At 38.7% G+C, this 27,528-nt stretch overlaps 1 protein-coding gene across 1 annotated transcript; it reads right to left on the bottom strand.

Moving 5' to 3' along the window:
• Positions 1-17,640: 17,640 nt before the first annotated feature.
• On the bottom strand, positions 17,641-20,053 carry LOC308495619 (ankyrin repeat domain-containing protein 26-like; the record flags this gene model as incomplete). Its single annotated transcript, XM_081080585.1, has 2 exons — positions 19,130-20,053; positions 17,641-17,790 (listed from the first exon to the last, which is right to left on the bottom strand). Coding segments are annotated over exons 1-2 (1,050 nt in total), but the record flags the coding sequence as incomplete, so codon positions are not given.
• Positions 20,054-27,528: the final 7,475 nt, after the last annotated feature.

Below are 27,528 nucleotides of genomic sequence, written 5' to 3'. Positions count from 1 at the left end.
TGGTAAGATGAGGAGAGTGGATTGATGTAGTGTTTTTAAAACATGGCTACAAATTCTTGACATTTCTCCATGAAATTCCCTCCCTTTTAATATGTGCTGGCCTTAGGATGTAACTGGATTCTAGTGCATGGAATAGGGCAGAACTGTTGTGAGAATGCTATGCCTGCGGCAGAAAATGTGATACAGCTTCCATCTGACTTTCTCTCGGGAAGCTCGCCCTGAGAACCCAGCCAGCATGTTGTGCAGATGAAGAAGCCCAGGACACACAGTGAGGCCTCCTACAGATGTTCGCGCTGAGACAGCCCCAGTGGGCGTCCCGGCCAAAACCCCGCTTCAACTGCTACACGTGTGTGTAACAGCCTTTAGATGATTCTCATTCGCAGCTTCATGGCAACGCAGCTGATGCCAAGTGGAACAGAAATGAGCTAGTCTCACTGAGCTTCACTCAACTGCATCACTGGTGAACAAAACAGATGCTGTTTTGAGCCACTAGCTTTTGAGTTGGTTTCTTGAGCAGCAATGAACAACTGGCATTGATACTGATATTCAAAATGGTGTGAGGCCACAAAGAAAAGCAATCTAAAACCTGTAGGAGTGCCTTTCCACCAGGAGGTAGGTGGAACCCGAAAGGATGTGCAGAAGAATGAGAACGACACCCACAAGAGCCTCCAAGAGACGGTTATTGGGGGCTTGCGGGCCCCTAAAGAGGCTGGCCACAAAGACTTCTCAGCTAGTGAAGAAAATGGGTCTGACATCCGGATGAAAGGGGACTCTTGCTGTGAAGTAACCAAGTAAAATCCATGAGATACATGAGCTAACGAAAGACTGTGAACTGTAAAGGAACCAGGACTTATTGTGTTCAAATGTGTTTCCCATTTACAGCCTCTCCCACATGCCCTGTTGTCAAATCATGCTAAAATGAAGAAATGGCTTCTGAGTGAAGATCAAATTCGCTGTGCTCCCAGGAAGACATGATCTACGGATGAGGACAAGACTGTAAAGCCTTCCTCAAGACTTCGAAAGTGTTAAGGTGGGGCCTTAAATTCCTGGAAGGCTCTTCAGAGGAAAAGAATTTTAAAGGCATGGTCCTACAACAGCTACAGGAAGCCCAAGAGCTTATCTCAAAACGATGTATGACGGTGGCTTTTCTAATGGCACGAACCCCAATAAACTCTCACGCAACTCCAAGTTTTTAGGATAATCAAGTAGCAAAAAACCACCTTGTTACCTTGGACTAATAAACACCAAGAGCGTGAAAAATAAGAGGAGGCCTGTGGGTCTTAGGCATTTGGGTGGAGGAATGACGCTGAGGGAAGAGCTGCAAGCACAGGTCATTTCTTATGAAGAGGACAGAACAAAGAGCTCACAGGGGACAGCAAAGGGCCATGGAGAAGCATTGGCATGATTAGGACTAGGTCCTAATCAAAGAACGGGCAGCACACATCAGGCTGTATTTCAGAATTGCTATGGACTAACGTGCCTTCCACTTTCTATTTCTGCAGGGGAAACTTCAGCAGTCGAGCAGAATGTTGGGTGTGTGGGTGGTAGATAACTTGTCTCTTCCTTTCTCATGTTTTCATATTGAAAGGAATTGTCCTCAAGGGGCTTTATCCTAGAAACCAAAACCCAGACCCTTCATCCCCATTTGCACCAGACTAAGATGGTAAAATCTTAGATTCGGACCTGAGCCTGACGCCATTAAATTGAGACTTGTGGCGAGTATTGTGTAGGGATGAGTGTATTTTCCATGTGGGGGGAATATAAAGAATTGTGGCCAGTGGACAGATCAAGGTGGTTTTTAAATGTGTCCGTAAATTTTGAAATATTCATTGCATAAAACCACTGGAGTATGGGTCAACATTAGTGACTTGCTCCTAATGAACAGAATATGTTGAAAGACATTCCGTGTGAATTCCAAGACTCCTTCACAAAGGGCAACACAGCTCCTGTTGGTTATGTCTCTGAGGATCTGAACCTTGGAATCCAGCCCCGTGTTGTGGGGAGGCTCGGGCCACAATGCGAGCCGGGTGTTCAGGTGTAGGTGTTCCTGCTGTCTGCTCCAGCTAGAGAGCCGACCAACAGTAGGCACCAACTACCGGATACATTGCTGTACAAACTTTCAAATGATTCCAGCCTCCAGCCATCGAGCTGCCCCAAATTGAAGCTGAGGGGAACGGAGACAGATGGCCCTGGCCACACTCTTCTTAAGTATGGATCTGTGAGTCAAATAACTGTTGTTTATTTCAACCACTCCATTGGAGAGTTAAGGAAAAAAGAGGCACACCTTCTGGATTAAAAAAAGAGATAATAGTAAAAGTAACTTTTAAGTTATTAATTACAGATATCTTCTTTTATTGCACTTTGCTGTATTGTATTTTGCAACTATGTTTTACAAATTGAAAGCTTTGGACAATCATGCATTTAGCAAGTGTATGAATACCACTTTTCCGACAAAGTTGGATTACGTTTGGCAGTTTAGCAATGAAGTACTTTTTAATTAAGGTATGTACACTGTTTATTTAGACATAATGTTACCACACACTTAATAGAATACAGACTAGTGTAAAATAAATTTATATGCACAATTCTTGTGATTCACTTTATTGGGTTACTAGTGTATTGCTGTGGTTGGAACCAAATCTGCAATATCTCCGAGGTATGCCTTTAGTCTCCTTTATAGTGTAATCTAAGTAATGTGGAGATTGACTTATTAATGACACACAATGCTAAAGAGAAGAAGCAGTGAATACAAGAAAGGCATAAGAAGTTTCTCAAGGGTTCCCTTCAATGACAGCTAGGCAGGTAGGCATCTTTAGAAGCTTCCCTCAACATACAGGATAAGGAAGACTGGCAAGGAGACATATGATTTCTAGTATGATAGTTGTAAAACTAGAAATAGCCAGTTAATAACCAAAATCAAACCTTTTTCCTGATTTCCATTCCCTAAAATTCTAAAAGAGATAGGCAGCTTTCAATATTTATTCATCAATCTAGTACTCAATCTTCACTTCCTTTTCCTCGGTGAGGAAATAGAGTGCATTATGGAATCATTTTTAATCTCAGTAGTAAAACAATCATAGTGTCCTCTGGCACTATTTAAATACAATCTCTCCTTTACCGTACTTCAAGCTTGTTTGTATGGGAAGGGAAGACCATGTCTTCTGTATCTTATACCGAAATGCTTCTCCGTATCACACAAAAAGGCTTTGACATTTCATAATTCACATCACGAATCTATTATTTGTTTCTGATTGATTAATTACTTCCTGAATTTTAACAGCTGTACTCTTGAAATGTTTTCTTTGGATGGGATGAAATATTTATTCCATTAATTATATATGAAGCTAAAGGTACAACTATGCATCTCAATGTGTTTCTGAGAATGTAGGATCTATGCCAAGAACAAGATTGGCACCAGTGTTTCAGAAAAGAACCGGGTCAAACAGAATCTACTTTTCAATTGCAAGATGATGGATTAGAGAGATTTCTAAAGAGGAAAGCAGATGGTCCAGGTTTCATCTTCTCCTTCCTAGACAGTGAAATCTATGGAAGAGGCTATGGATTAGGAGATAGACAAAATGAAGAAAGTTGTCCACCAAGTATCAGATCCTATTACCAACATTTGATGGAAATGGGAGTGAAAGGGAGGCACTGGGTTAAAGATTAATGTTTTGAATGAAGAAAACAAAAGAAATGAGTCGACTTTGTAAGCCTAATATCCCATCATGTCATAAGGTCACCAAGGTCTGCAGGCCACAGGCTCCATCCAGAAGCAAAACATCTCCACAGAAGTGGAATTAAAGGTAGTCCCCTACATTGACATTTTATTATTCCATAAGGCATCTGGTAATATGCAAGATGACTGGGGAAGTGTTCTCATAACATTTGATTTGGTAATGGCGTAAGGACAGATCTATAGATCAATGAATCAAAATTAAGGATCCGAAAATTAACCTCATATGTAGAGCCGAGTGATTTTTGACAAGGGTGCTAAAAAATCCAATTGGATGTGAATAGTCTTTTGAGCAAATGATACTGGGTCAACTGGATATCCACATGCAAAAGAAAAAATTAGAGCTCTACATCATACCAGATATAAAAATTATCTCAAAATGTAAAAGCTAAAATTATAAAAGCTTAGAAGAAAGCATAGGTATATGTCTTCATGAAAGAGTTCGTAATTGAGTGTTTAAAAAAATAGATTAACTGGACTCCATTAAAATAAAATGTTTCTGTGCTTTAAAGGATACCATTGAAAGACTAAAAAGGCAAGCTAATGAAAGGGAGAAATATTTGAAAATCCTATATCTGATAAGCGATTTGTATCCAGGATATATAAAGAACTCTTACAATTCAACAAGAAAGAGACAGTGCAATTTTAAAAGGGCAAAGGAATCGAAACAACAGTTTTTCAAAGAAGTTATACAAATGTATAATAAGCATGGGAAAAGATTGCTCAGCATCATTAGTCATCAGAAAAAACTACATCAAAACCACAATATGGAGCAGCGAGTTCACTAGTGGTTCCCCAGGGCTAAGAAGAGTGGGAAGGGCAGACTGGCACACGGTGAAGGCTAACAGCACACAGATACTTTCCAGGGTGATGAAAATGTTGTAAAACTGATTGTGATGATGACTGCATAAAGCTTTGAATACACTAAAAGTCACTGCACTGCATACTTTAAATGATGGAACTGCATGCTATGTTCATTATATCTCAATGAAGATTGGAGCCAGTGCTTTGGGGTCATGCAACGGTGTTCTTCTTGGCTTTAGATCACTAGCCAGGGTTGAGACATAGGAGTGGTAACAGTATGCCCTTTTATAGAAAAATGATATAGAAAATAAGCTATATTTTTCACTGCTTGAGTCTGTAAAATTAAGAGAGAAATCAATATTGTACTGCTCAAAGCATTGAGTGGTTTCTATTTCCCCAAATTAAGTGATTTCTGGGTCCCAAACGGATTACAAATTACCTTCTGTTTTAACCTAGTCATCTGAATAGCCATTTCAGATTGATTGGGTTCTAAATCTCCAAGGAAACTAACCTGTCCATTTTGACTGTCATGTAGCATCCTTGTATTCTGAAAGAGGGTCTTCAGTCTGCAGAATTGTAGAAAACGAGTAAGTCAAATTCTTTAAGAGTAAATGTTTAGTAATTATTTAAAGAGATGATATGTCTATCATACAAAATAAACAAATCTATAAATTATGATCCTCTCCTATTTGTTCCAGTATAAGAGTTTGAAAGCATACTAATTAAATTATAATCTTAGGTAAGTAACATAAAACAATTGTGATACATATGATACAGACTTCATATTGTAAAAATGTAAGGCTCTTATAATTAAAGTATTATTAATATCCACTTAAGATTGTTAGTATCAAACATATTAAATATCAGCTATAAACCAGAGATTAGTATCCAAGGTGAAGAAGAAAAGTATAATATATGTGGATGTTTTGAAAAGACACCAAAATACCATTCGGTGCCTACTGACCACAGTCTACCAGAAGAAAAGAAAGTACGTACCAACAAGAGATCATTCAAAATAGAAAGAGAAATCGGAAAGAAAAATCTGAAGTCTGAGTGGAGGGGAAAGGAAAGGGGCAGGGCTTTAGAAGAAAGGAAATTGGAGAGATAATGTGTCACAGTCTCTTCGAGTCTGTTTTACGAAGAGATCTTTGCTAGCACAAAGTTAACAAAATGAGAAGAATACAAAACAATGCAGAGAAAGACAGTGACATGGGAGAAAAAACACTGAGGAGAATCAGAGAAAAAACTTCATTCAGTAAGCAGCAAGTAAACAGAAAGCAAGCCACGTGCGGGCTTCCCAGACGTTGGGAAAGATTCCATTATTATCTGAGTGAGATGATTACTCATCTCATTCTTTTTTAAGTCATACATATGGTTTGGTATGTATGACATATTTTATAACTGAAAAAAAAGTAGAAAGAACATAGAAGCCAAATCAATAACAATTCTGATGTTGTTAAACAATACCACAGATAGGTTTTTAGACATTAAACTGTTAGAATGCTGAAGGGAAGAACACTACCAAAAGAAGGAAAGATCACCAAAGAGAGCACAGACATCCTGCAGAAATAAAGATTCAAGGGAGACCAGGAAGAGTGCAGTTGACAGTATATGCAAAAGACACGGTCATTATAGTTTTAGGAATCATTCAAGAGTAGGTATAATATTTTGGCATTCACACAAGTTTGTGCTGTGAGTTTCTGATGTAAATTCGTAAGTAGGATAACTTGTTTAATTATGAAAATTACAGGTATGAAATACATTTGTACTTAGGTTTTCATAAAGTAAGAATTATAATGAAATAGTAATTAATGGTTGACATGATCTGAAATATTAAAACCTTACCTGGTAACCTCTGTCTCTAATTCATCATTTTTCTTCTTTTGTTGATTCATATTATATTGCAGAGATTCTAACTTCTCATAGTACTTTAATTGTTCCTTTTCATCCTCAGACTTTGAAAAACATTTTTAAAGAAAGTTAATTTTAAAAATCTAGAGACTCACTCTTCTTTCTTTAAAATATGATTCCTCATGAGCTCATGAGTAATATGTGTACACAGGTGTATAAAATGTAGTTGTAGACCTGATGCCAATAAGGACAGAGTTCAAAAACAATGACATTTCTTAAAGCAGCTGAAATGGATTTTACAGTGTCATCATTGGTTTCCTGGAATTTAAATTGCCAAACTTTCTTAAAAACAGAGGCTTTTACATGTAAAAATACTAAGTGTTAAAGAATAGATTTAAATAGTGGTTCTCTTTACATTTTAGTTTCAAGAAATGCTCCCAGAGACATTTTCATCAACATTTCAAGATTTTACAGGGTTTATGGAATCACATTTTCGTATGATAATCTTTGAAAACTTCCTGTGCAGTCCCCCTTACATTGTGATAATCTGACATGAGCATCAGATGAAGACTCTCATTCTCTGTAAGCGTTCTTCCATAGGTTTCAATTTCTCCTTTTCTAGTAAATATTTTTCTCTTTAAAGTTTATCTTCTCTATATTATGTAAAAACATAACTTTTTCTTGATTCCTGTAACTTTTTCTGTCATCCTGTTTTTCTCCTTAGACTCTAACCCTCTTTAATATGTGGTCTCATCCCCAGGTCCATATTTTCGCCACTTAATCTCTTCTTTTACATGAGAGCCTGACTTTCTGTCCTTATAATTGCGCGAAAACATTTTTCAGGGTCATCTCTTTTAGTCCTTGTCCTGCTTTACTTCTCAGCAGCAACTGATAAGGATGCCCACACCCTTTCTATAGTCTTCTCAGCCCAACTCATCTCTAAACAGCAGTCCTGGTGGTCAGGCCTTGACCCTTTTCTCTTCCTCTTTTTAAATGCTCTCAGTTCCTTACATCCCAGTGCTTCAAACCACATTCCCTCATCTACAGTGGCAGCCTTGACCCCTTTACTGAGGTCATCTGTACTTTCCTTTTTCCCCTGGAGCTCCTCATAGACAGTGTCCCTCAACCACACACTCATAAACCATGACTTGCTGTGGATCAGCTCATCTGGTACATTTCATGGGGATTCTTATCACTGTGACTGTGAACATAGCGTTATTTTCAGATCTTGGCAGCTCCTCACCCTTAGGATGTTGACCAGCATACTTTGTCCTGTTTTTCTCTCAGAATGCATACGTTTTTCATAAGGTTCACATTATCTACTATTCGCCTTTCCATTTTTGTTTGCTCTATTGAATAACTTCCTATTCCTTGGGACCTGACCTGACCTATGGAAGTGTTCTGAAATTCCTTTCGCAAGTACACTCCACCATCTTGTTTGAAGGCTTAAGTCAGTTGGAGCTATCCTTTCTTCCCAGTCCAGATGCTTCCTCTCACATTGTGTGAATCAAATATCTTAACCCAGGTACTATCTCACCTGGGGGGCTATTGATCGAATTCGTTGAAACCTGTCGTAATTAAACTTTTGATTTACAGGGTAGACCTTATGGTGGCTGATAATTCTGTCGAGATCCTAATTACTTCCCCTAGGAACCTATCGTCCCTCATTATTTTGGTATAAGCTTCATCAGTTTTGGGTGTGCTTACAAATTTTTCAATTTTTTGACATTCAATATTATTTTATATTAATTTTAGGTGTACAGCATAGTGGTTAGAATTTAAGTAATTTAACAAATTGATTCCCCTGACTCATCCAGTACCCACCTGGCACTATACATAGTTATTGTCATAGTATTAACTATATTCCCTATGCTTTACATTACATCCCCGTGACTATTTAGTAACTACCAATTTGTACTTTTTAACCCCTTCACCTTTTCCACCCTGCTCCTAACTCCTCTCCCACCTATCACCCTAAATTACCTAGTACTCATCTGATGCCATGTGTTGTTATTGCAATATCATTAATACATTCCTTATACTATACCCTGGATCCCCATGACTACTTTGTAACAACCAATTTGTACTTTTTAATCTCTCCCCTTTTAACCCACTTCACAAACCCCCTTCCAGCTGGCAACCAACAAAATGTTCTTTGTATGTATGAACTTTTTTCTGTTTGTTTGTTCTGTTCTTCAATTCCACTTAGAAGCACAGTCACAGTGCATCTTTCTCGGTCTGACACACTCCACTCAGCACTGTACCCTCCAGGTCCATCCACACCGCCACAGATGGCCAGAGCCCATTTCCTTCTGTGGCCAAGCAATATTCCATTGCATACATGTATCATCTCTTCTTTATCCATTCATCCATTGATAGGCTGCATGCCCATCTTGGCCATTGTAAAGAATCCTGCAGTGAACATATTGATGTACACATCGCCTCGAATTGGCATTTTTCGGTTTCTTTGGATAAATTCTCTGAAGTGGGATATCTGGGTCATTCTTCAACTCTTGTGATAGCCTTTGTTTAAAAGTCTATATTGTGTGATACAAGTATTGCTCCCTCGGCTTTTTAAATTTTATTTTGTTTTCATGAAATATCCCTTTATTTTCAGTCTCTGTGTCTTTTGATCTGAAGCAAGTCTGTTGTAGGGAGCATATGTAAGGATCTTATTTTCTTATCCTTTCAGCCACCCTGTGTTTTGATTGGAGAATTTAATCTATTTACACATAAAGTAATTGTGCATAGATATGTAGTTACTGCTATTTTATGATTGATGTTTTTGTTCTTCCTTTTTTGTTACTTTTAAAGAAGTCCCTCTAATATTCCTTGTAATACTGGTTTGGTACTGATGAACTCCTTCAGTTTTTTTTTTTTTTTCCTCCAGAAAGCTCTTGATCTGTCCTATGATACTAAATTATAGCTTTGCTGGGTAAAGAAATCTTAGTTGTAGGCATGTCTTTCATCACTTTGAATATTTTGTGCCAATCCCTTCTGGCCTACAAAGTTGCTCTTGAGAAATCACCTGCTAGTCTTATGGGTGCTCCTTTACAGGTTACTAACCGCTTTTTTCTTGCTGTTTTAAAAAGTCTTTATTTGCCTATAAACTTTGGCATTTAATTATGACGTATCTTGGTATGGGCCTGTTTGGGCTCATCTTCTTTGAAATTCTGGGCTTATATGTCCATTTCCTTTACCAAATTAGGGAAGTTCTCAGTCATTATCAAGTACATTTCGAATTCCTTCATTTCTTCTTCTCGTAGTACCCCATATGATAATGTTGGTATGCTTGACATTCTCAGAGGTCCCTTAAACTGTCCTCATATTTTGGATTCTTTTTGCTGTTCTGACTGGGTATTCTCTGCTACCGTATCTTCTAAATCACTCATTCGATTCTCTGCTTCATCTAGTCAGTTTTCATTCCCTCTAAGACATTCGCTTTTTCAGTTATTTTATTCTTTACTTATGACTGGTTCATTTTTATGTTTTCTATCTTCATTTTTATGTTTCCTATGTCTTAGTGGAAGTTCTTCTTGAGGTCCCTGAGCATCCTAATAACCAGTGTTTTGAACTCTGCATCTGATAGATTGCTTGTCTCTATCTTGCTCAGTATTTTTCTGGCGGTTTCTTCTGTTCTTTTAGTTGGCATGTTTCTTTGACTCCCCATGTTGGCTCCCTCCTTCTGAATGTTTCTGTGTATGAGGTAGGACTGCTGTGTCTCCCAGGCCTATTTGAGTGGCCTTAGATAGTAGGTGTCCTGTGGGGCCGTGCGGCACAACCTCCTTGTTACCCAGAGCCGGGGGCGGCAGCTCTGCCCCTTGTGTGAGTTCTCTGTGCTCTCCCAGGCCTATCTGAGTGGCCTTATATAGTAGGTGTCCTGTGGGGCCGTGTGGCACAGCCTCCTTGTTACCCAGAGCCGGGCGCTGCAGCTCTGCCCCTTGTGTGAGTTCTCTGTGCTCTCCCAGGCCTATCTGAGTGGCCTTATATAGTAGGTGTCCTGTGGGGCCGTGCGGCACAGCCTCCTTGTTACCCAGAGCCGAGCGCGGCAGCTCTGCCCCTGTGTGAGTTCTCTGTGCTCTCCTGTTGTAGTGCAGCCTTGGGCCTTATATAGTAGGTGTCCTGTGGGGCCGTGTGGCACAGCCTCCTTGGTACCCAGAGCCGGGGCGGCAGCTCTGCCCCTGTGTGAGTCCTCTGTGCTCTCCCAGGCCTATCTGAGTGGCCTTATATAGTAGGTGTCCTGTGGGGCCGTGTTGCACAGCCTACTTGTTACCCAGAGCCGGGGGCGGCAGCTCTGCCCCTTGTGTGAGTTCTCTGTGCTCTCCCAGGCCTATCTGAGTGGCCTTATATAGTAGGTGTCCTGTGGGGCCGTGCGGCACAGCCTCCTTGTTACCCAGAGCCGGGGGCTGCAGCTCTGCCCCTGTGTGAGTCCTCTGTGCTCTCCTGCTGTAGTGCAGCCTTGGGCCTTATATAGTAGGTGTCCTGTGGGGCCGTGTGGCACAGCCTCCTTGTTACCCAGAGCCGGGGGCGGCAGCTCTGCCCCTTGTGTGAGTCCTCTGTGCTCTCCCAGGCCTATTTGAGTGGCCTTATATAGTAGGTGTCCTGTGGGGCCGTGCGGCACAGCCTCCTTGTTACCCAGAGCCGGGCGCGGCAGCTCTGCCCCTTGTGTGAGTTCTCTGTGCTCTCCCAGGCCTATTTGAGTGGCCTTATATAGTAGGTGTCCTGTGGGGCCGTGTGGCACAGCCTCCTTGTTACCCAGAGCCGGGGGCGGCAGCTCTGCCCCTGTGTGAGTTCTCTGTGCTCTCCCAGGCCTATCTGAGTGGCCTTATATAGTAGGTGTCCTGTGGGGCCGTGCGGCACAGCCTCCTTGTTACCCAGAGCCGGGGGCGGCAGCTCTGCCCCTGTGTGAGTCCTCTGTGCTCTCCCAGGCCTATCTGAGTGGCCTTATATAGTAGGTGTCCTGTGGGGCCGTGCGGCACAGCCTCCTTGTTACCCAGAGCCGGGGCGGCAGCTCTGCCCCTGTGTGAGTCCTCTGTGCTCTCCCAGGCCTATCTGAGTGGCCTTATATAGTAGGTGTCCTGTGGGGCCGTGCGGCACAGCCTCCTTGTTACCCAGAGCCGGGGGCTGCAGCTCTGCCCCTGTGTGAGTTCTCTGTGCTCTCCTGTTGTAGTGCAGCCTTGGCTGCTGTTTGCATGCCAATGGGAGGGATTGATGCTCAGACTGTGTGGTTGTGAGGACTGACCACGACTACAGTGGAGGAGCTGTTTTGCAGGGGCTGCCCCTATAGAGCAGGATTTGCTTTAGCAGGGCACTGGTGTCTGCCCTGTGTACACTTTGGTTGTGTCTTTCTGGGAGGCACCAGAGCGGTGATGCTCCTGCTCTGTCCAAAGATGGCCACCAGGTATGTCAGCCCTAGGGACTCCTAGAAGTGGCCCACCCCCAGGCCTAGTTCAGCCGCAGCCTATGTCCTGCAGAGGGCCACCTAGCTTGACCACAAAGCAGGATGCAGATGGCGCCACCTGCACCGGCTTTGGAGGTGCCTCAAGAGTTCCAGTTATGAACCACAGCCAGCTTCCATTAGTGCCATCTTGGGTCTACACAGCAAGAAGTAAAGGACAGCTGAGGCCACATAACGCTTGTTTAGGTTTTGTGAACCTTTGAGAGATTTTAGGCAAGTCTGCAGCATGAGCCAAGACAGGATGTTTTTTTTTTGGAAAAGTCACTGGAAGAAGCTTGGGTTGGCTCTCAAGTTAGGTGGGGCAGGTTCTCAGGGAATCACCAGGGTGGGTGGACAGTGTTAGCCAGGTTGATGTAGACTCAAGAGATGGAGGCCGTCTATGTCTCACACTGCAACAGGTGATGGATCAGTACAGAAACAATGGATTCCACAAGCACCTCTGTGTGGGAAGAAGCTCCCCTCCAGCCATCACCCTAAAGGCAAAAAACTTAGTTCCTCCCCTTATATCCCTGAACTACTGCCCAGTGTTAGAGTTCAGGGCAAATGAATCTGTCAGTTAGTAAGCCCATTCCAAGCCCTATAAAAGAATCAACTGGGACTCTAGCCACACTTTTCATCTCACCCAACCAGAATGACCAGTGGTTTCCACAGCCAGAAGCTATGGGGACATCTCTCTCTAGCATTGGAATCCTGGGCTAGGATGCCTGGTGTGGAGCTGGGACCTCTCACACCCCTAGTGGACCTCGACAAGCAAGATATCCCTCTAGACTTCTGACAGTAGCACAAGGGTCTGGCATCAGCTCGTTCTGTTTTTCTGCTCCTCCTACCAGTCTCGAGGTGACTTCTTCTGTATGTCCCTAGAGGTAGGACGACTTTGGTTGAGCTAGACTTCAGGTGATGCTCAGTGATGATTGTTCTGTAGTTTAGTTGTAATTTTGATGTGGTCGTGAGAGGAGGCAAGCATGGCATTTACCTACTCTGCTATCTTGACCACAAATCCCCAATTTTTCAATTTTTGATACCTTAATATAATAGATTTCTCTATAAAGCTGTGATGTGACAACTCATGGAACTCACATTCATGTAAGACTCCTTATCAACACATTATCATGTCACTCATATGAAAAGTATGTTAGCAACATAATGTGACTTAATTGACAAGAAGTCTAGACAAAAATTTTTTTTCAAAGTTTCTTTGGCCACAAGAAGGACCATCAGAACAATCTTCTGTTTCCCTTGATGGGCATGACTGTCTAATGAAATTGCTTAGACCTGGCTACTGTGACTGAAAGACACCAGCTGGAAGGTACATCTATGTCATTGGTCCACCTCAGGGGTCACAATGCGATCTTATGATGAGAAATCCTAGGGAGCCTCTCCTACAGAGGACAGGAGGATGGCAGAGGAATGTTGCTCTGCTTAGGAAAGATAGTGACACGTTTTTCACTGTCCATCAGGAAATTGTCATCCTGGATGACACATCAATCTTTTCTGACATCGAACTGTTCAATCTTTAAAAGCGTATGATTAACTCAAGTGAGTGGAAAAAGATTAGTTTCTAAACTTGCAAAGCTAGAAGCACTATGTTACTATGTAAGGACTTGATTGGGCATTCATTTCTACTTTTACACTGGCATCTCTTTTCTTTTTCAAAATCCAACAAGGAGAAAAGTATATTCTTTTCAGGAAACATTTGCCTAATGACCCAGTATTCGTTAATGATGAAGAAAACAAATTAGAACATTAAAAGTAATTCATTCTCCAAATCTCACTAAACGGTTTAGATTTCAAGGGAAATTTAGAATTCTGGATCAAATCATTACTCAAATGCCTGGACTCAAACAGATATTTGTAGTCCGATGTTTGTGGCAGCATAAATAGCAATAGCCAACAGTTGGAAAAACCCAAATGTTGGACAAACGAAAGGATAATTGAAACATGGTGTATGTCAAATATTGCCTTTAGACTATCACAATCTTTTTCTATAAAAATCTTACTACAAAAATCATTAATTTTATGAACTGAGATTTCTTTCTCTGTGGAGAGGAATTACGTTACTCCCAGCAAGTAGTATCAACATGAATACAGTACTTTTATTAATGAGACTGTTCTTATTGTCTAAAATATCCTTATATGGTACTATGACAGACATAGAAATTCCTTTGCAGTATGACAGAAATGAAGAGATTCACTTACCAAACTTGTACCTGACAGGTGCCTGTGAAGTTGTTCGATTATGCCCATTAGCTTTTGAATTGTCAGTATTAGGTCAGTATTTTCAGCTTTAAGCCTAAAGTGAATATTTTGACATAATTATTCTCACACATTGACTTTAAAGCATACCACATAATCACTGAACAAATATCTATGGTGCAACTACATAAAATCTTACAATTTGAAAAGCGCATGATTTGGCAATTGTGCTATTTTTCTAGTTGTGAATTTTGCATAATGTGCAAAATTAGAGATAATGTACACAAATTATTCTTTTCAAGGTAGCTCAAAGCTGACATTTTGACCCAGCTTCACACTCATGTGTTTATTGTTATAACTGATCTAATGGTCATACTACACTACACATCTGCTTTATAAATACTCAAGTTATTTTCTGTGCTGCTTTAACTTATACTTTTGCACGTGATCTTGCATCTTCTCAGTGCATCGTGCATCCTCTGGATGTCGAGCTCCTGCTTCTTGCAGCTAAAATAAAGAAAAAGTTATGTTTACTGATGATCTATGACATCTGACAATTAAGTTCGCAAACCTGTTGCAATGATGTTGCTCCCCTTTTTTTATATATATGTGAGGGACTGTTCATTATGAATTTCTACCAACTGGACACACAGTTAACCAAGTTTACTCTTTGGAATTGCTTAAAAGATTGTGTGAAAAAGTTAAGACGACCTGAACTTTTAGCCAACGACTCATTGCTCTTGCATCACGACAATGCACCAGCTCACAGGGCACTGTGTCTGAGGGAGTTTTTAGCCTGTAAACAAATAACTGTATTGCAATACCCTCCCTACTCACCTGATCTGGTCCCCAGTGACTAAATATGTCATTATCCAAAGATAAAGAAAATATGGAAAGGAAGACTATTTGATGACATTCAGGACATCAAGGGTAATATGATGACAGCAATGATGGCCATTCCAGAAAAAGAGTTCCAGAAGTGCTTTGAACTGTGAACTAGGCGGTGGCATTGGTGCAGAGCTTCCCAAAGGGAGCTTTGTGACCGCAGTGATAGTCAGCAACGAGGTATGGAGCACTTTTTCTTGAATGAGTTCTCACAATTATCATACCTTGTGGTACAAATACCCAAGAAATCAAACATACTGTATTCCAAGCATCCCATCAACTCTAATTTTAAATATTCACATACGTGAATTACCAGGCTAGTCCAGTGATTATGAAAGTTAACAGGCTACTCTTGGGGGCAGTCAGATAGTCATGGAATAGTTTGAGGGGCAGTAACTAAATAAGAGCCAAAATGCCTGGGTTTTTATCCCAAGTCCACCAGTTATTAGCTGGGTGACCTTGAGCAAAATACTTAAATTTTTTGGGTCTCAGTTTCTTCATGTATAAAATGAGACAATAGTGGCATCTACCTCACTGGGATATTGGGAAGATTAAATTAGGGAACATATGTAATAGAAAAGGACATGGCACACAGTAAAATCAAAGGGTTTGCAGTTAGCATTATTGTTGCTGTATTTTAGGTTCTAATAAAATTTGATATTTTACACAGATGGGATGCGAATGGAAGTGGTCTCTTACACCAGTTACACTGAAATCATTCATCAAACTATCAGCAATGTCAAAAAATGGGGAGCATTAAGCCCAGAATATAACCCCAGTACTAAAATCCTTTTACCAATTCCAAGAGCCAACAGTACATTTTCTCTGCTTGTAATAATGTATACGTTCCTATGTACACTCAGTGTAGTCCATAATGAGTATGGACTACAATGCAAATACCACCTCCTGGATTGAACATACAATTTATATGACCGTGAGAGGCAGGGTAAAGCCACTGATATGGAAATAACGGACTCTAGTGCTAAAGCCAACTTTCCAAATCAATTCCTTCCCAGCAACTGGTTCTGTGGGGATGTGTCAGAACTCAGAGGAGCAGATGGAAGCAGCACGCTCTGGCAGATCAGAAAAGCTGTCCTCCGAGCTGTAGTTAGAATGTGCTATCGACCTGTACACCCTGGCTGGCTGCAGACAGGAAGGGCTGGCTCCCTTTTATTTTAGTTTTTTATTTTTATGGACAGGGGGAACATGAGCATTTCACTGAACAATTTTCTATTAGAGATGTGCTTTCAGTTTTATATATAATTGTGAGAAATATTTTCAGAATAAAAGTTTAATTATATCAATGTCTCCAAGGGGAAGTATTGGTTTGGTATAAAATATTTAATTTTATCCTAACAACTGTTGAAGAAAACATTTTCAATTTATGCAAGGATAGGTGCCATCACATCAAATACTATTTCCCCTTAGACAAACTTATACTTAGAAAGACAGAATTCTCTCTCATGAAAAATTGAAACTATGTCAAATTTAGGGCTTGATTGCTCTGCACAGACTATCCGACAAGTGCTGAGGAACACGGGTTCAATGAGAGTTCAAACAGTCAGAGAAAGCTTCATGGAGAGGCCAGATTGGGAGCCAGAAATCCGGGGGCAGGGAAATCAAAACACTGGCTCCCACCATAACTTGTAAACTCGTGTTCATAGCAGAATTATTAACAGCCAAAAAGTGGAAACAACACAAAGTTCCATCAGCTGATGAATGGGTAAGTATTTTGTCCACAAGGTGAAGCAACATTGGGCAATAGGAAGAAATAGCTCACAACTGATGTGTGCTACAACACGGTGGAACCCTGGAAACGTGATGTTACGTGAAAGAAGCGAGTCACAAGGGACCTCACATCGTGTGATTCCATTTACATGAAATATCCAAAGTAGGCAAATCTACAGAGACAGAAAGTAGATTGGTGGTTGCCTGAGGCTGGGAGAGACAGGAAGATAGGGTGACAGCTAAGGGATGTGGGGTTTCTTTTGGGGGTAATGGAAATGTTCTATAATTGTGGTGATAGTTCCACATCTCTCTGAATGTAACAAGAGATATTGAATTGTATATTTTAAATGGTGAAATATGATATGGGGATTGCATCCCAATGAAGATTAAAAAACACACAAATATAGTGAATCTGGATTATTTTCTTAATTCTCTATTGTGGGTGTACATACTATAATGATCAACATATTTCTACACTTTTACAATATTTCAAAAATGAAAACAAAATGAAGGAAATGCCTACTTCAACTGGTTTGTATACTGAACTTTCTGTACAAGTTAGTTTGAAGTCCATGAAATATATACCAATGCTGTAACCATTTACAAAAGTGATGATAAGAAATAAGACAAATTTCTGAATCGTTCTAGTAAGCATTATCTTCTGATTTTAAATGGCTGCTTCATCCTGGTAATGGAGATATCACTACAAAATATTGTTTAGTAGGAAGAAAGTCTCTCGATTTCTATGAGGAATGCTGCCTATTTCTCAACGTTACCAAGGGTATAGATATAAGAAAAAACATACGTTGCAAATAGCAGGATGGAAGCCAGAGTTTAAGGAAGAAGTGCATTATAAAGATAATAAAATTATAATAAATTAATTACACCGAAAACACAAAAGTAAGCTGCCCTTGAAAATCAGGGTCTTAAAACACTTTATATTAATCAACTATAGATGAACTGTTGACAGGTTACATTTCACACATACCTGACTCCTGATATGCTCTAATGTCTTGAAATCCTGTGTCTCAGCTTCTGAATTCATACGGTAACGTGATCTATCCTCCAGTGAAGCCTCTGACATAGACAGTTTTTTTGTGGAGTCAGGTAGCTCTTGTTGAAATCGTCTCCCAAGCATCTAGAAAGATGATTCTGTTAGTGATCTTATAATCACATCTATTAAATTATGTTAAAATTTGCTAACTCTAACATATTAATATAATATGTAACTCGAAAAAGATCACCCCATGCATCAGTTCACCTTGTTTTCTTCTTTTGGACACAATTCTGTCTACTGAATCTGGGTAAGACACAGAAGGTGTTATCCTGCTGCCCACTCACTATTACGAAGGTTACTTGAACAACAGATTCAGCCCCACTCTCCACTTCCCCTGATGAAGCCGCAGAGCTTAACAATCTACTGACATCTCAAGGGGAAATTGGTATGTCGGTGGGACTAGCGGTCGTCAAGTATACATTGTGGAATGTTTTCCCCCTTTTTTTATCACAGGCTTAAATTGACTTCACAGGTCCTCACATATGCAGTCCACTGCTCACAACCTTCCAACAGATTCCTGTATCTTAGAAGAAAAGCAAACTCATTCCAGTGGTCTTCATGGCCTGGACCTCCCTTCCTGCTACACATGAATCCTGCCTCCCCTCACTCGTCTGAAAATGGAGACCCAGTGCCAAATTAATAAATCAGAGACTGCTAAATTCTCTTTGAAATGGACAAACTTATGTCCAAATGATAGTAAATGGGCCTTGCGATGAGAAAAATGAATTTGTAAAAATATTCAAGGACAATTATAGATAGCAATGGGAAGATTAAATCAAGTAGAGTTTTGATAAAACTCCTCACATTTGTCCCAAATTATGATTTAATGAAAAATTAGCTGCCTTTAAAGAGGTCACAGGTCCTAAGAATACATTATTTGAGACTGAAATAGTTCCAATTTATATCAAATTGACATGAATAAAAACAAAATTATACCAACTAAAATGTGGAAGAAACTACTGAGGGAAAGGGACAGCATCTACACTTCAGTTCATGTGGGAAATCTAGAATTAACTCTCTAGGTAATCCACTTAATTGAACCTCTATCTCTAAAAACTCAGTTTGCATAGGAGCATTTCCATTTATCTGCTTCATAATGGTATTACAATGTGGTAACAGAAAGATGAAAATTATTATTGTAGCAGTATAAGACTAAATCATTCATATCAATATGTATCTAATAACAATTTATACCTTAAAATTTCATAGTCAACACAATGCCTTTACTCAAAGTAAAGCACCTCACAGGTCTAAGTTTTGTTTGCTGGATACAATGTATGCTTTTAAGCTGTTAGAGCAAATACATTTGTAATCTATATATTTTTAATATTCTGCTAGATTCAACATTTAGCCATCATCAAATATTTGAACATTGAATTTTCTTTCAGGAAATGTGAAAACTATCTTTCTGGATACTTACCTCTCTTTCTGATTTATCGTTTTCATACTGGCACATTCTTCCTTTCAAGTGATTCAATTTGCTGACTAACTCCTTAGGGCTCTCTTTCACCACTGGATCTTGTTTTTCACATTCAGCTTGACGCACTGTTCTAAGCCCCTGAAGCTGCTCTTCAATATTCATTCCTGACTTTTCATTATTGTCACTTTTGTGGAATGCATCATCCAGTTGCCTTCGAAGAAGCATGTTTCCACTCTGTAGGTCAGATCTTTCCTCCTTTAGGGATTCCAGCTTTCCAGTATACGGGTTCAATTTTTCTGGTTCCCTTTGATTCATGTGTTCAATTTCCTCCTCTTGACACTGAGTTTGGTTTAGGTCTTTCAGTACAGGTTCAGAAACCAATGTCCTTTCTCTGACATCATATCTTGCGTGAGGGAGCTCAGTGTCTAAGCTATTGGATTTACTTCCAGCTTTAGGAAGTTGCTGAGAATGAATCTCACTGTTTTCTTTTAGGTTACACATAGCAAACCCGATGTTGTCCACGAAATGCAAGCATTTATCTCTTAATTCCTGGAAAGAATTTTGTAGGGGTCTTAATTGCTTACTAAACTCATGATGATGGTTGGATTCCGCTTCTGTTTTCAATCTTTCTTTGCTTTGTCTTTCATTCTCCAGTTGAGAGTTCAGCATTGTATTCTCAGCTGTTGGGACATTAAGCTGTCTGTTATATTCAAATACTGTTTCTGTTAGCGTTTCGTCATTCTGTTTTATTGTCTTTTGAAGACGGTCCTTCTTTTCTTTTACATTTGCAGTGTCCTCAAAGTATTTTTTTTCCATTTCCTGCTTCTGAGTTATGAGTGTGTCCCTTTGTAGTCTTAGTATGGCGATTTCATGCTGCAACACGTGATTTTCATGCAACATGTCTTTTGCTTTTTCGTAACTCTCAGAATCCTAAGTAAAACAAAGGAGACTTGTAGCTAGCACTCAATGAAATGACATATCATGATATCCTCTGAAATTAAAGAAGAACCTAAGTGTTTATATAATGAAAAGGTTGCAGTACGTGGATATCCCACTGTAAAAATACAATGCTGAATCCAAACCTCCAACTTTATACGAGCATAAATTCCCCAAAGTTAAAAAAATAATAATATAAGATGCTGAATCCATGAAAGTGAAAAAGAGAATTTTAAAATCATCAGAGAATTTTAAGAGTCTCAGAACTGGAAAGGCAGCAAACCCAGAAGGCATCAAATAGAAGATTAAGAAGTCTGACTACATTTTAAAATAGAGGTCACCGTGTGAATATACACCTATCCCACAGTAAGAGTATTCACTCTGCATACATTTGGACTGATTACATTTCCTAGAATTTTTTTTCCCAAGAATACTCAAAAGATATTCTACTTTTCTAATATTTTCAGAGTCAGTTGTAAGATGAAATCTACTAATCACTGATAAATCTAGGCATTACGCTAAGCACTTCTTTATACATCAATAAACTCTTCGTTATCACAATTTCAAATAGAATGATTACAAAGATGAGCAAGTTCAGGATTTTTTCCCAGGACTTTGGACTCTACAATAGGGTGCTTGCTGCTCTTCTAGTGTAAATATATAAATTCAAAAGAAGCCTTAGATTTCAAAAAAAACTCAGGGTAAATAGGCTAAAAATTATAGAGCTCTTCTTAGAAAATAGAAAATTATTGTTAGAAAATATTTGCTGCTGCTTAAGTGTTGTTTCCTTTTCATAATGTTTAAAGGAGAAATAAATGAGAAATAGGGGAAAACACACTGACTTCTTTGAATAAAACACTCACCAATAAATTATCACTAAGTATGCATCATGGCATACAATTTTCTTCAAAAGTTCCTAGCACTGAAATAGGACTCTACTTGGAACAAATTGTTCCTTTTCTCAAAAGTAGGAGAATGAGATCTAAAAGATGGTCTCTGCACTGGCTATACTTCTACTCCTTACAATCAGCGGAAGTGAAAACTGACCTCTCTACTAATACAGCAAGGGGATGAAATCACTGCCTCAAATTGAAACTTCTGTTATTAGTAACAATAGTTTTGAGATTGTAGAAAGCTCATCGATCCCTGTAAAAAGTATTGAAAACCTCCCCTTTAGATGACACATTGGGAACGTCACTACTTGACTGTTGGACATAAAAGGATTTCAATCAAGAATATAATTTATTGCAATGGACCAAAAATGTCACTCTCCCTAAAATACACACACACACACACACACACACACACACACACACACACACTTTTAAAATCCTCTACAATTCCCATATGTACAACATTGGTTTTTAAAATATGTACATACACACATATTTGAAAATGACTAAACAAAATACCTCAGAATTCATTTTCTTAAGATTTATTTCTGTCTCCTTTTGTTGTTGAAGGCAATTGGTCAGAACTGTGTCATGTAATATTTTGTTGTCCTGTTCTCGGGAAAGTGGCCTCTGAGTGTTGTTTTCCTCTTGTACAACCTAGAGAATCGAATATGAACAAAGAAAAATTAGAATATAACTAAAATTTAACTGTTAAAAATCTTAATCTACGTTTACTTACTCCCAAATTATCGGACTTTAATTAGAAAGTGAAAAATAACTTGCCTTAGTCTAAATTAGAAGAAAAACATGAATCCGCAAAACTAATTTTGTCACTGTTTGAACTAAACAATTGGTTATATGTTAAATCCACCCAAAAAATGAAACAGTAGATGATTTTTAATGTCACAGAGGCTTTCTCATTTAAAATAGTTCACCTCACCATGTCTTAAATAGTGAGCCCCTACAGTGAATTTAAGAATATCTTTTAAAGATTAATAACTGGAGAATAGGCAAACTTTAATTAGAAGCCCACATCATTAACATCAATCAGTAAGAGAAGTAAATTCCTAAATATTAATTCACATTATACACTATGAGTGTTACACATTGTGTTATACATTGATATAATTATCTGTTGCATCCAATTCTAACTTATTCAATACCCACTAGTAAGAGCAGACAAAAAATTAAATCATATTTACTGATTTCCTACACTGAAAGGAAAGATATTAGAAAGTTACTGTTTGTGTCCTAACAACCAAAGGTCCCATCCTGAGAAGATGTGATTCTCTTAAAAAGCAGTTGAGTTGAGTGCATGACCCCATTCTCTCCCTGAATGTAGACGCAGAGTCCATTACACAGAGGTCACAAGGAAGAATCCATCTCTAACCTTGGCCTTAGTGACCAGCCATACGGAACTGCACATTTTGAACCCCTGAAAATCATGACTCCTTTCACGTGAGCCTGAATCAGTGGCCATCATTTTTTTTTTAATTAATTAATTTATTTATTAGTTTCAGGTGTACAAAACAAGGTAATACTTAGACGTTCATCATTTATATCCCTCATACTGTGAACCCCCGTCCCCCCATCCACTATCCCTCCGACCTCACACTGAACCATCACATTATATATATAAAATTATAGTTGGCATTTATTAATGTTTAGCTTCTGATGTACAATGCCATGATCAGGTATCCACAGTATCCCTGAGGTGGTCTCCCAAATAGGACGCATGTCCATCGGATACCCAACAAAATCTTTACAACATTATAGAATACCATCATTTTTACATGGTTCATAATTTCAACTGTCTCATCATGTGATTCAGTATTTGATGTTACTTTCTTTTTTATTTAAGGGAGTTATAAAAATTAAAGGAGCAAACAACATTCAGGACTTTATTATTATTTTTTTTGCCTCAATCCAAAGATAAAGTTGAGCTATGAATATCTATAGATTCTAACAACATTTTAAGTTTTGTAACTAGTTCAAATGTTATAAATATCATTCAGTTATGACCTTTTGACTCTAAAAGGCTAGCATGGAAGGTAATTTCAATTGGACTCTATTATATTATTAAAGCACAGAAAACCATATTATACTAGAAATTTAAAATTAAATTTCACATACATGTGTGTAGTTCTTTTCGTTTCCATCAAGCCTCGCTTGTCCTTCCTCTGATGTCATTCCTAGGTGTTGTCCTGCTGACAAATCTATGTATTAGTTAAAACGAACTACTTAGAACAATTAGATAAAAGCTATAATCTTTATAAATACAGAAAATAACATCTTATCAACTGAGACTTCAAATTAAGCGTCATCTTTTCCTGAATATTTACTTTACTTAAGAAATACTTCTAATTAGCTAACACTTCTAATTAGCTAACAAACCATTTGGGAAATATGAGATGTCACAAAGTGAAAGGCATACAAACATGTCAAAAATTCATCCACAAATTCATTCAATGAACATCGATAGAAAAACAATCAGAAAAAAACCCTACAATTTAGAAATGCAGTACAAACACATCGAGTTGCACTATATACTCTGTTCTCTACCTCGTAATATACCTTTTGAACAACACCCTAAGATTCAACTGCAATGTCATTCATTGTTTCCAGAATGACTTACTTCTGATGCATTTATCAGTGTACACCCTTCCTTATATCTGAAATGTTTTCCTCTACTATTCTGAAAATTTCTTTTCACCTTTGAGGATTCAGCACTGGGGTTTAAGGAAGAAGACAGAGAAGAGGAGACAGACTGCGGACACAGCTGAGATTCCCATCACTGCTGGGAAAGTCAATTCTAAAATATATAAAGCCATAGAAAATCCAAGAAATATTTGATTGTTGGTTTCGGAAGGTGCTTTTTCATTTACAATACATACAGTTTTAACTGATACTTTTGAATTCAGAATATAAAACTAAAGCTAAGAAACTATGTTTTGTTTCACTAGGCAACCTTTAGATCTTTATGAAGTTTTCCCATCTGGTCCTAATGTTCTAAGTATAATTCTGCTGCCCACTCCCCAGAGTATGCTAAATACTAGTCTAAAGGAAATCACGCTTTCACCTCATTATCTTTCTTATTTCCATATATTATTGTGGTTCAGGAAGAATGCCAATGTCTTGCTAAAAGTCATTCTGTTTGGCTGTTAAGTTCCATAAACAGAGTAAACATGAAGTAGATTTTGCCACAAAATGACTATTGGAAAGTCAGAACTACGATCAACCTACATAGAGGTGGGCTAGAGTTGAACACTTTCTGTTTCTTTATTTCCTTCTTTGCTTTCTCTGTTTTCTGGTAGCTGTGATTCACTCAAGTCATGGAGCCTATAATTACATAACAGAAACACACCTACAATCTGAGTCTCTAGTTTATCTATTACGGTCATCTGTCCAAACTCTGTGGATGCTGACAGAGTTTTGCTCATGGAGTGTGATGCAAATGGCCTTTTATCACCAACTTTCCAATCCCTGCATCTTTGACCAGTTTCATGATTGGAGGTCAAAGAAGTAGAATCCCAATCTGAATTCTGGGATTAAGTTTTCATTTATCAGGATGTAAAAATAACACAAAGTTGACTATCTTGTAAAACTTCCTTTTTCAGAGAAGCAGTCACACGTCCTCTTTTCCCCCAAACACACTATTCCTTCAGAATACATTTTATTTTAGGTGTCCTACACTTGCCATTTACATAGGTAAGTTTAATTAACTATTGTCACGCAGCAATTTCTATTACATAATGTGTTTCCAATTAAATATTTCCTTCTTAATAGTTAAGATGGTGCAGGGTATGCTTTTTTTTGTTACTGTCAAAAGTTATGTGTAACCACTTAAGTTTAAATATGCATGACAAACATGGGTTTACAAAAACTTTTAATGAATCGTACTACTTCAAATAAGAAACTATTTATTATAAGAAAATGGTCTTTTCTAAATGCTCCAATATCTTCAGAATTCGTTTTTAAACCTTAGATAAATAGATATTCATATGACAAATTACAGTCCTGGGCGACCTTATTGTTTCCAAGGAAAAATGGGATCAAACTGGGTCCCCATGAGCTCCAAAGAGTACAGGGCACCATGAGACAGAAAACAAATACATAACAAAACATTTTCCTTTTGCTTTTTAAACACAATCTCAGCTTAAATCTATGAGACAAGTGAAAGAAAACCACAACAACTGTAGAAGTGAAGCTTTAAAGCCTCTTTTATCACTTCACATCCAGGAAGCCCGTACATCATTTAAAACGGTGGTTTCCAATGTCATGTGAGAATCCGTGAAGTCCCAAGGTCTGTCAGTCGAGGGGCCCGAAAAGGTCAAAGCTATTTTCACAGAAAGACTGAATGTCATTTGCCATTTTCACTCTCATTCTCTTCTAAATGTACAGTAGAGTTTTCCACAGCCGTGATATCACAGCTCTGATGGTGACATCATAGCTCTATGGTTACTGGGTCGTAGCTCCAATGGCTCACGCAATGCATGACTGTGTGTGCTCGTATTTTAAATTGTTCAGTTTTTATTTCTAATATTGTAACTTTCTATGGAGACTACCGACTTAAAAATATTCTTTGGAATTCTCAATAATTTTTAATAGCATAAAAGCATCCCAAGGCACAAAAGCTTCAGAATGCCTTTTTTCAAAGATTGTGTCTACCAAATATTCATTATCATTAATTACTTCTCCCATTTTTAATAATCGAAGACACCATAGGCGCACGTACACACATAGCCAGTGTCTGCTCAGCAGAACATCTGGTTGGCTTAAGACCATCAGTGTCACAACACTAAGAGGAAGTAAAGTTAAAACACAAATGACATGGTAGCAACTGAGGCTTACTTGGGTAAACGTCAAAATTCAAATGACCATTTGAAACGCTGGAAGTATCTTCCAGTTTGATTATTAACCTCTGAGAACCCCTATTAAGTACAGGGGTTCCAAACTGGGACATTTAGGATATCGAAACAAGAGGAGAAACATTTTAGTGAAGTCACCCTTTTAAAATCTTGTTTTCTTATTCCTGTCGATGTCTTTTTTCTCAAACATCGATACCAACAATGACATCACGTTGTTTATGTGAAATACTTCAATTAAATTTGTAACAAAGGAAAGTAAGTCTGAATAGAAGACTGTGAGCATGTCAAATGTCCTTGCGTACTCCTTCCCAAAATTAAATTGGTATTACACAGTGTACCTGGTCTGAAGGGTTGCACATCGTCCATTCCTACAGCTCTGTTAGGAACAGGATCTTCCACTTCAATGCTCGGCTGAAGGGGTTAGGAAACAAGATGATTAGTAATTAATGGACACTTCACACCATCTCTAGTTAATAATTCAGGATGAAAATGTTAAAGTTATCACCTCCAAGAAAAGGATTTTTTGAAAAATATGTGTTTAAGCATATATTAGGTTCGTGCAAACGTAATTGCAGATTTGCAATTTTTTTTAACCTTTTAAACCTCAATTACTTTCACAACAACCTAATACTTTGATAAGTGTACTTGATATAACTGTTAAATATTTCTAATGACAGACTTGTTTTTTAGTGTTAAAACAAGATACTTGCTTGACATGGTAAGAACCCTTGGTGTATGTCCAGTTGAGTTTAGACAGAACATTTTAGAACCTACTTCATCTATGTCAACAAGAGCTAGGAAAAACCGAACTCTTATTGGACAAAAAATTTGATAGAAACACATGATTGAACCAAGTGGCAAAGAGATAAGAAAAACTTTTCATTAAATTGTGTTTCAATAAATGATAGGAAAAATGTTATATATAGTTATGCAACTTTTCAAAAAAGTATAATAATTTCTAATCAGGGAAAAATAAGAACATTTATTTATTATAGTCATCTGAAATGTACCAGACACTTACTATGCACATTTTATTTCTTTTCCACCCAAAACAACAAATATGAAAACAGTTTGATGATGGTTACCCCACTTCCTGCTTGGTGGCCATTCCAAGACATTAGAATGAAATGATGAACAGATGTGATCCATTGTTGTCTCTGCCCAGCAGGTTTTGCTCCTAGATCTTCACATGACTGGCTCCTTCTCATGCTTCACTTGGCCGTTTTTGTCACCCTCAGAAAGATCTTTCCTGACCACCGAAACTGCACTCCCACTCCTATTCCAACTACAACCGTGCCCCCCCCATGACAATATTCTCTAACCCAGCATTCTCCATTCTCTTTAAATGACCCAGATATAGTGACTTACAATGGACTGTTCATTTGTTTTTCTGCTCCTACAGCTACAGCTGAACCCCTGAACTTCCCCATTCAGTGTCTAACTGCCCAGCACAAAGCTGGTATCTAACTAGAAATTTACTCAAGGTGAAACACTGAGCTTGCACCAACAGAGCCTCAACTACCGAAACACTACACATCTACAGGGTATCGCCTATCACAGTCTCCTGAAGTTTAGCATCCCCCAGATTAGAAATCCACATGCCCCTTCTAACTTTTCCACTCTATTCTTGACACTACTGCCATTTGATTGTCCTTCAGGTTTACAGAAAGTGTCCTCACCATTTAGTAAGTCACTACGGCCC

This window comes from Rhinolophus hipposideros (genome assembly GCF_964194185.1).
Source record: "Rhinolophus hipposideros genome assembly, contig: HAP1_SCAFFOLD_177, whole genome shotgun sequence".
Classification (NCBI taxonomy): Eukaryota; Metazoa; Chordata; class Mammalia; order Chiroptera; family Rhinolophidae; genus Rhinolophus; species Rhinolophus hipposideros.
The sequence above is the reverse complement of the archived record's forward strand: the minus strand, read 5'-3'. Positions and strand labels throughout refer to the sequence as shown.